General features: G+C 35.0%; 1 protein-coding gene across 1 annotated transcript in view; it reads left to right on the forward strand.

The window, feature by feature from the left end:
• The window catches only part of TBC1D22A (TBC1 domain family, member 22A), a 200,209-nt gene that overhangs the window by 99,674 nt on the left and 90,077 nt on the right, over nt 1-10,458 (forward strand). Inside the window, exon 11 of the mRNA XM_009324397.1 lies at nt 3,197-3,272. Coding sequence (XP_009322672.1) covers nt 3,197-3,272 — 76 coding nt within the window. The remainder of the gene's footprint in view (nt 1-3,196; nt 3,273-10,458) is intronic.

The following is a 10,458-nucleotide window of genomic DNA, read 5'->3' on the forward strand; positions in this document are numbered from 1 at the left end:
GTGCTTTTCCAATTCCCTCCCCCGTCCCACCGGGTGGGGGGGAGTAAGCGAGCGGCTGCGTGGTGCTCAGTTGCCGACTGAGGTTAAACCACGACACATATTTAAGAAAGGGTAAAAACCACTGTGCAGCAGCTGTGAGAGAGGAGTGAGAACAAGTGAGAGAAACATCCCTGCAGTAACCAAGGTCAGTGAAGAAGGAAGGGGAGGAGGTGCTCTAGGAGCAGAGATTCCCCTGCAGCCCGTGGTGAAGACCATAGTGAGGCAGGTTGTCCCCTTGCAGCCCATGGAGGGTAATGGTGGAGCAGATACCCACCTGCAGCCCATGGAGGGATCCCATGCCAGAGCAGATGGAGATGCCTTGATGGAAGTTGTAGCCTGTGGAGAGCCCATGCTGGAGCAGGCTCCTGGCAAGAGCTGTGGCCTGTGGAGAGGAGCCTGCACAGGAGCGGGCTTTCTGGCAGGACATATGGCCCATGGGGAGCAGCAGAGATGAAGTGTTATGAACTGACCACAACCCCCATTCCTTATGCCCCTGTGCTGCTTGGCAGGGAGGAGGTAGAAGATTTGGGAGTAAAGTTGAGTCAAATTTTGAAGCTGTTATCGCCAATTAAATTGTATGATAGAGGAATTAAAATCTTAACCACTATACTTCTGTATTGCCCTGTGAAATAATTAATGAATTTCATGGGTTTAACATGTTTTTTATTTTAGCTGTGTTACTAGCTTTTTCCTCCACCTATAAGCACAAAAGGAGCAAGAATAGTGGATGACAGAATACTTTTCATGTTTACAAAGTCCTTCTCACAGTTTCGCAAACTCCAGAAAGTCAATTACAAGTGTCATTGGAGGGAATATGTACAGCGTAGTTTAATTAGAAGAGAGGACTGGGAGAACCAACAGGGATCTTTCCAGTTAGATGAGTCAGCACAAGTAGAAGAGTGACTCTCAGCTGTGTTCATTTGCAGCTGAAATAATGAACAGAAAAATAAATGAACAGGCAAAAGATCAAATATAGTGAAGAGCAAACTTACCTGTTTTCAAATCCAAGATGGCAATTTTGGATTGCATTTCCAGGTGTGTATGGAGTAAATGATGCTTTGAGAAAGAGAACAGTCTCAGATTCATAGGTCACAGCTGGGAGTTGGACTACCTGGGAGGAGACTAATGATTGAAGTAGTAGTCTTTTAGCTCTGTGTTGGCTTTCAACGTTAAATACATGAAGATACTTTTCCAGAGGATCTGCTGCAGATTAAACAATTAAGTACCATATTGTTGTACTTTGAGTACAGTACTACTTCTAGAAATACCCGTTAACTTTCTTTAAATAAATAAATAAATAGAACAGTATATAAACATTTGGAAAAAAATTTGAATACAGTTTTCATTACAGTTTTCTGTAAAGAAAATGAATATACTAGTTCCTAAAGATTCTGTATCCTGGATATGATACATGACTAATATAGGAGTGTGTCAGACTTGTATAAAAGGTATTGTCCCAGCACATGGAATAGTTTCTCTGTCCCCAAAATAAGATTACAGTAGATTTGAATTCTGTGTGAGACTTCACATTCTTTCAGTTTTGATGTGTTGATGCACTACTGAGTATGTTCATGTTCTGTTTGAGAGAAAATGCCAACAAGATGAAATCATTGCCCATTTTAGTTGGTGATTCCTGTGGAAAATTCCAAAATTCAGAGAATTATCCTTGCTTCCTCGTCAACACTGTTTTGGTTTGTACATTGATTTCTAACATCAAATACTTTGAAAGTGCTACTGCTAGGCCAGTAGAGAACTTTGCTGTAATTTTTTAAATAGCTACTACTGTGGTCAGTTACAAGTGATAAGAGCACACAATAGACTTTTTGATACTGTAAATCACTGTTGTTGGCTGAAGTACTGTAACCAACAGAATTAGTAGTGTATAATTTTCCCTTGTGAACTTTTAGGTTTCATGCTTTATGGCGGTTTTATAGAATTTGAAGATTAAATTGCAATTCAATTTCATGAATCAAAATAAAAAACCCCATGTAAACAATGTCAAGAAAGTCAATATGGCCTCTTTTTATAAAAAGAAAAATGTCTAAAGATACATAAAAATGAACTGATATTCATCCCTCTAAGACCAAGTTAAAATTTGAAACCAAGTCAAGAAAAATTAATATTCCAACATCAGTGAAAATTTTTTTAGGATGATTTTTGGGGTAGTTGCTCAGCTCTCCAATTGATTTTCATAAAGAAATTATTCAAACAATAGCAGTGGAGACAAAAAATCCTTTACCCTGGTTTTCTCTGTACGTAGTGGTTACATGAAAACAATTTTACATAGCAACTTTGTTTTAAAAATATATATTAGTAATTTTCTTTTCTTGAATATCTCTATATAGAAAACCATAACAAAATGAGTTGAGTGGAGTGATTGTCGACCAAATATTCAGAAACATTGCTGTGTATTTAAATAATATCTTTATTTAAAAAGATTGATCGCTTTCACATTAAAGTGGAGATATCTTTCTCTTTCTCATTATTACAAACTATAGTCTATATTATAGAGCTGCAGTCCAAAGCTAAAAAATCCAGTTAGAGTTAATACATTCAAACAAATACATGCAAATACCCTGCCATTTTAGCTATATAGCTTGTGTGTTAGATTTTGATTCATGATATTAACTGTAACCTTGGGTTCAGAACAGTCATGACTCCACTGAAATAGACTTTTGAGTTCTTATGCTGCTGGAAGATATTATTCTGAACTTCTAAAGGTCAAATTCTTATCCTGTCACTGATTTGGGTCTAAATTTTCATATTTCCTACATTATTTGTGATAAAATTGTAAATTTATGAGAAAAAAATCACCTTAAAAAAATCTCTAGCGTGGCACATTTTGGCATTTAAGATGATAGCCTTTTAAAGCTACTTGGACTTATGCAATAAAGATGTAACTTCAGGGGCACTAGATTAGCTAGTAGAGAGCAATTGATGCAGTAATAGCTATAGGGTATACTGTTAGAGACAGAGACTCGAAGAAGGACTATACAATGTGATGATTTTCTACTTAACTGTAGAAGCAGACCTAGGAAATGTAAAAACAAGACACAAACACCTTAAGAAAACATGGCAAAATACATGAGTTAAGTAATTGAAGGAAAAGAAACTTTTTTTTCCACAAACTCATACTTTTATATGGTCTCTTCTTCAGGATAACTACACGTTTGCACAGCCGGGAATTCAAAAGAAAGTGAAAATGTTGGAAGAACTTGTTAGTCGGATCGATGGTAAGTCTTAAAAGCTAACCTAATTTCTAACTGGTGTTTCATTGAAAGTGTTTAGTTAAAATCTTTGCAAGAAGTCAAGCCAACATCACTGCAGATACCTACAATGGTGGGGTTACATTGCCTTCCTCAGATGAGGTGTCATACTCAATCAATTTGTGGCACACTGGCCTTTGCAAGATCACTGTCGTGTATCATTTAAAAGAAAACCACTAGAGCATGAGCCTCTTCCATTACTTTTTATTAAGGCAATATAATCAAAATTCAATGGCAATTTCTTTGCAGCAGAGTAATGACCACATACAAAATGCAGCCAGTATTCATTTCACATTAAGCTCAATGATTGTTGTAATTCGGGCAAGTCACAGTGGTTGTTTATGGTTGTCCTTCAGCACTATGTTTTGTGCCTTTGTGCATCATTTTGCTATCTGGAATGCCTGAATAATTTCTCTGTGGAATCCAATTAATTATGAACTCGGGAAATAACATCTTTAATATTATAGATAAATTACAGCGTGTGCAGGGGTAATTTTAGATTATGCTTTCATGTTTTAGCAGGGCACTTTGAAATATTTTCTACCTCCATCCTTAAAATAATTCCCTTCATGAAATGCTGACTGTCGTATTGCTAGAACAGAGTTTAATTAAATGAAATGCAAGAGATAATGCTTGCCCATTCTAAACATACTCTCTTGATAGTTTGTTAAATTAATGAACAGAGTATTAACAAAATGTTGCCAAGCAGAACCAGGCATATATTTGCCACACTTGCCTGTCAATGATGAGATAGAAAAAATGTTTCTTGTGTAGCTTAATATTTGATAATCTTCTTGGAAAGATTAATTCCATCTTTTCATTACATGTACTGTGAGCTTTTTTTGTGCCAGTGCTTACCATAGCAGATTTTGGGTTGGCCTGCACATATTTACATCCTGAATATTTGATAAAGCTCTTTGTGCTCTTTTAGGATGTTAAAGTATTTTTGATGATCGAAAACTAAGGGCAGGGAGAACAATGTTTATGTAATATTACAGTATAAATGTAAGTGTATGTAAAACTTTTTGTTGTAGATGCATTTTTTGTTTAAAATGTAAATGTATATGAAAAATATAAGGGGATACATTTGTATATAGAGTAACAAAATATATTAAAAATATTTTTAAAGCAGTGTATTTTGTTACTTCAAAAATAATCTAAGTGCTTGCAGTGTGACTTTTTATGTCATTTTATGCTTATATCAATATTGGTGTTTACATTTCAATTATTTATAGAAGCAAATGATTGTATATTAAATGAAGTGCATAATTACAATGCCTATAAATAGACTTCCTGAACTTGGTCAATGAGCATTTATATAAATAAATTCTTTAACCAAGTTTTTAAAATGAAAAATGCTGTTCTGATAATCAACCTTTTTGTTTTGAAAATTTTTATTAAACAACATAATACAATAAATTATTGTTTAGTTTCTAAGAAAGAAGGAAATGCTGAAGGCTTATTTGTACCTTCAATGCTTTAGGGATATACTTAAATAACTTTTCTCAATGGTTAGGTTTGGGAAGCATTATTTTTAAGGCTTTACACTTAAAAAAAAAAAAAAGACAAAACCAGACAGACAGTTGTAGCAAATAAATGTATTTTCTTAAACTGTCCTTTACCAGTCTTTGTAACTGAAAGTAAAGTGTGGGTTCCTGATTTTTTATCTGATTTAAAATAATTTTGTGAGGTCTTTATAGGACTGTATTTAATAGGACATTGTTGAAGTAGTTCCGTATCAAAAACTGTAATTATTTATCTTTCTAAATGTGAATCCAGTTTTCTCTTCAACCTCTGCTCTCGCCTCTCTTGATCTAAGGGGACAGGGCCAACTTATATCAGGCTGTGTAGAGTCTTACCCTGCTGAGTTTTGAGTAACTCCAGGGATGGAGGTTCTGCAACCTCCTTGGGTAAGACTGTTCAAGGGTTTGACTACAGTCATTGTGATTTATTTTTTTTAATATAAATAATTAGAATTTTTGTTTATGGAACTGATGTGTACTGACTTTTATTTTACCTCTGTATACCTCTGAGAAGAATCTGGCTCCATCTTCTCTACACCCTCCCATTAAGTAGTTGCAGCTGTTCATAGACTTTTCTTTTTAAGGTTGAATAAACTCAGTTCTGTCAGCCTCCTTTCATGTGTACAGTGCTCCAGCTTCCTAACTACCTCGGTTGCCCTCCACTGGACTTGTTCTTGTGTGTTAGTGTCCCAGAATTGGACATAATGCTGCAGACATGGTCTCACAAGTGGTGAATACAGAGGAAGAATCGCTTCTCCTGACCTCTTGGCTTCTATCTTGCTTAGAAAGCCCAGAATACAGTTGACCTTCCTTTCTGCAAGGACACAGTGCTGACTTGGGTACAGCCTGTTGTCCACCAGGACCCCCAAGTCCTTCTTGGCAGAGCTGCTTTCCAGCCAGCTGGTGCCCAGTCAGTACTGTTGCATGAGACTATTCCATCCCAGATACAGGATGTTTGCCTCTCCTGAACGCCAGAAGATTTCTGTCAGACATTCCTTCAGCCTGCCAAGGTCCCTCCAAATAGTAGCCCTGACTTTCAACATGTCAGCCATTCCTCCCAATCTGGTATCAGCCACAAACACAGAGAGTTCGCTCTATGCCATCAGTAGTTGTTAATAAAGGTGTTGCACAGTACTGGCCCCAGTATTGATCCCTGTGAGGGACACCATTAGTAGTTAGCTGTCAACTGGGCTTTGTACTGCTGATCACAACCCTTATAATACAGTGGTCCAGTTAAAGTTTTGGATAGTAAAAGATATGCATCTTTCAAAATTCTTAGGGCTGTTTCTTTTTGTCTAGAAGACTGTGCACTCAGTTACTTTCTTTTGCCAGAAAAATACACCAAAGTACACGTAAGATTGAATTAAAGTTTTAGTTGTTAGACAGGCAATGGTGGATGTGTACCGCTGTCACTTCATAAACTTTTGGATGCCTCAGGTAAGGGATCCTGACCTGGTTGGCTTTTTGATGGAGTCACGACATAGTTTGATTAAATTATATGTTATTGTGCTTTACTCTTCTCAATTTCTTTTTGCTTCTGTCTTTTTATCTTTTTACTGGGTCTGCTATGCTGTAGCTAAAGGGAACTGTATGGTTGATATGAATTCAGTAACTTTGTTTCTACAAAAGAAATCTCACGATCTATATTTACTGTAAATATCCTAAGTGCTAATTAAGGTTATTGTAGAAGAAAATAATATTCCTGTTGCTACTGTGTCACATGATTTTTTTGATGCTGGGTAACTCCGTGGTGAAGAGAATCTTAACATAATAAGTAGCTGTGCGAGTGGAAGAAGCTTGTATGGCTTGTTTGCTGTAATGGGTTACCCATGTATGAAAAGTGATGCTCGCCCTTCGGAGAGTGTTAATGCATTACGTTAGTGATTCAAGCAACCTTCATTAACCCAGCCTTATGGATCACAATTCCTGGCAAAGTAACTGTCCTTGTGTGTATACTGCAGAACATTGCAGTAGACTTCAAACAGCCAAGCTACTCTTAATTTAATCATAATCTCAGTCTGCTTAAACTCCAGAAAATAATTTTGATGAATCATGTGTTTAATGAAATTTTTGAGTTTGTTAATAGAACGTTGTTATAGACCAGATGGAATCTGAAGATAAAACATTATTCAATCTCATTTATCTCATTGTCATTATCATTCAGATTGTTCTAGGTATTATACAAAAATATTGAGAAGGAGGATCAATAGATGACTCAATAATATAAGTAATCTGTTATAACTAATTATCTTTTCTGTTTCCTGTAATGTCAGTAGGGCTTTTCTGCTCTAAATTATGAACTATCTCTCATGGTTTGTAAAAGGTCACACTCACGTGGCATGCAGTCTTCCACTTTTGCTTCATTTAGGTTTGGAGGCAAAGAAACGTGGCGTAGGAATGCCAAAATCAATTCAGGATTTGTGTTTCCAGAATTTACTGATGTTTAGCATTTGGCTGGTTTCATGCTTGGGAGAGTCTGAGATTCTTCAGCTTACTGTAAGACATCTGGTAATTACATTAGAGTTTGAGGTAGCCATTTGGAGAAGGTTGAGCATTTGTAGATAACAGTAGTCTTGGGTTTTCTTAAACATTGATAAAAGACGTTAAAATTGCATGGCATTCTCTCTAAATTAGCAAGAAGGAAGTTCTAGGAAAAAAATAGCCTATTATAATGCTAAATTTATTTTTTATTTATGTCGGCTTCTCATTAGCATTGCAATAAACTATAAAGGCAGTATTGCCAACTCAACTTAGTATAAATATTCTGCATCTTCTGTGAGGGTAAGCTTGGGAAGATTTTTTTCTACATCTTTTATAGAACAACTCCTAGGGTTTGTGTCTGTGTTCTGCACGCCCTGATCTGGGCTTATGTTTTCTTGTAGTTAAATAAATTCTGTGTTATAAGTGTTCCAGATTCTTCCACCAGTAACCACCAATCTTATTGTAGAATTGACGCTTGAATCTTAGTAACAAGAAATGGAAAAATAAAAATGCAGAAAATTATTAAAAAAAATAAGAAAGAAAAAAGCTTTTACTGTTGCTGTATATATCCCCCCCCCCTTTCTTTTGAAAATGGAAGTAATGGAAAAATACCTAAGAACATAAAAAGTGTGCTGCATTTTGACTTTTCCATAAGGAAGTTAATTTAGAATTCAGCAACAATTTTCAAAGGTTCATTAATATTTCAGTCTTTCTGCTGTGTACACTGTGAATGCATCTTCTGGCCATCTGTTTTGTAAAAAAAAAAAAATCACAAATTTTTCAAGAGAAAGGAAGGTATTTTTAGTGCAAAATTAAAGTTGTTACATCCAAATTATTTTAAAGAATGATTGTTTTAATAAATACTACATAGTATTGTTTGGGAAAATATTTTTACTTACGCCTAGGTGCAGTTAAAATGTTCTTTCACCTTTTAAAACCATGTTATACTGAGGATTTTACAAGTCCTTTTTTTTTTTATTGCTGCCATATTGTAAATGTGTTTGTTTCATTCACTTCAAATGAAATACAAATTAGATAACGCATTTTTTTTTAGTGTTCTGAAAAAATCTTGGGTCCACTAATCATACTTTATTTACTTATTTCTGTCTTGGGTTACAAATGTCTTGGTTGGTCAGTTGTCTGCAGTTCTGTGGATACAAGTAAGGACTTGTAATAAAGTACTTCCATGTCATGGCCTTGAATTTATACTTTGCATAGTTTTTGCTATTTATGCACATAGAAATTTAAAATATGAATCTCTTGTATATATTTATATGTTGTGTGTATATATGCGCAGGTCAAGTTCTTCATAAAACGTAGTCAATTAAAAATTTTTCATTTTTATATGTATTTTTGTGTATCCACAGTGAAAGAGGTTATTTAATTGCACCATTCTGTGTACTTCTCATGCTTTGAAATATTTGCTGTAGATGTGTCTAAAAGGTTGGTTGATACAATTCTTAATATTTATGTATCATGTTACGGTTTCTTATTTAATTGGAGATGTTTATATCACATCCTTCATTAGAATAGGATTAGTGCTGGTGGAATTATCCTTTTTAATGTCTGAGTTGATTTAAGAGCTGCATGTTCTTTCTGGGCTGCTAAAATTTTAAATGTCCAGACTTCACTCCTCTGAACATTGTGTTGGTGTTTGGCATTCAGCAGGTTCTCGTCCCAAGAGATAAAGATGCCTATTCCCGTAGAGCTGTCCAGTGCTTCAAACACAAACGTTTCATGGTTCTGCTCAGAACTTAATTTCATACGATGAGTTAAGCCCAAAAAGTACTTAGAGAGACCTATTGAGTAGTTTTGCTACTTCTATAGTTTCTAAAGGACATTCAGTTTCTGTGCTGTTTGAACTTTTTAAACTGCAGAGAAAAATCGTTTTGCTTTTTTCTTTAGGAAAATCTGAATCTCAAAAAGGCAAAATACCAACCAAGTCTAGTATGTCTTCTTATGAAACAACTTACTAGTGATCTGTTCAATATACCGTGATAGACAGAGACTAACTAATTTGTTTGGTTTTTAATCTGAATCTTGGGTGTCCATACAATGAATTGATAATTAAACTGTTGTAATAGGTGACATTTGATCAATCTTTGTTACATATTCAGTCACGCTAATGATTTTTTTTAATTATGGTTAAAGAATACTTAATTGTATGTGCAAAATTATGTTCATGTTCAATTATATTGTGAAGCATTTTACTGACACCTGTAATTTTGAACTAGGATTGTGCTGAAGTATCTGGAAAAAAGAGCTCTAATTGTAATAGTTGAAAAGACTGGTAGTCTTTAACCATGCGGAAGCATTTTGAATTGGAAATGGAAACAGAATATATATAGACCTTTCTGCTGCTGTTGAAAATTATTGATTAAAATAAGGACCTTCTCTGTCAGTCCATCTTTATATGTCAGCTTGGTGCTGAAGTGATTAAAAATTTTGTAAGCATTTAATAATTGTTTCAATTAATTTGTGCCATAAAGCTCTTTTTCATTTTAACAAAACCATCTTATTTAGCTCACTAGTAGTTATTTTTTTATCGATTTTATGGTTGTAATTACTGTATTAGACTTTAATCCACTCTTAAGTGCTGCTCACTGGGCATTATAATTTTTTAATATCTCTTTTAGATCATATTGTTATGTTTTACCATGGAGATTATATTTGTATGCTATTACAGAGTTTAGAGATCTTAGCAAGAGTTGAGACTGACTGTAAATAATTTGTAAATTCCTGACCTCTGTAAGCACTTTAACTGTTAAATAGCCAAAACTTACTCTTTTCATGGCAAATTAAAAAAAAGGGAAGAAAAAAGAAGTTTAACATGATGGGGAATTTAAAAAGTGTTAGGCATAAACCCTGATATGAAAGCACACAGTTTGATTTAGAACAGGCTATGGAAGTCCAATGAATGCTACCTAGAAGTGTCTCATCAAACATGTTTCTCACTGTTTGTTACGCTTTGAATACTAAGTTCGAGTTCCATCTGGAAACACAGGATGCATTTCTAACTTTTAGCTAGAACGGTAGATCTTCCTTGATTGCTACCGTTTCTCCAAATAGTTTCCTCCATTTTGCATTGGACACCACAGATTTGTTACTTGCATTTGGTTCCCTGAGGCAAGTAGGTCTTCCCTCCCTCC

The sequence above is a fragment of the Pygoscelis adeliae genome, unplaced genomic scaffold (assembly GCF_000699105.1).
Source record: "Pygoscelis adeliae isolate BGI_AS28 unplaced genomic scaffold, ASM69910v1 Scaffold315, whole genome shotgun sequence".
Taxonomy (NCBI): domain Eukaryota; kingdom Metazoa; phylum Chordata; class Aves; order Sphenisciformes; family Spheniscidae; genus Pygoscelis; species Pygoscelis adeliae.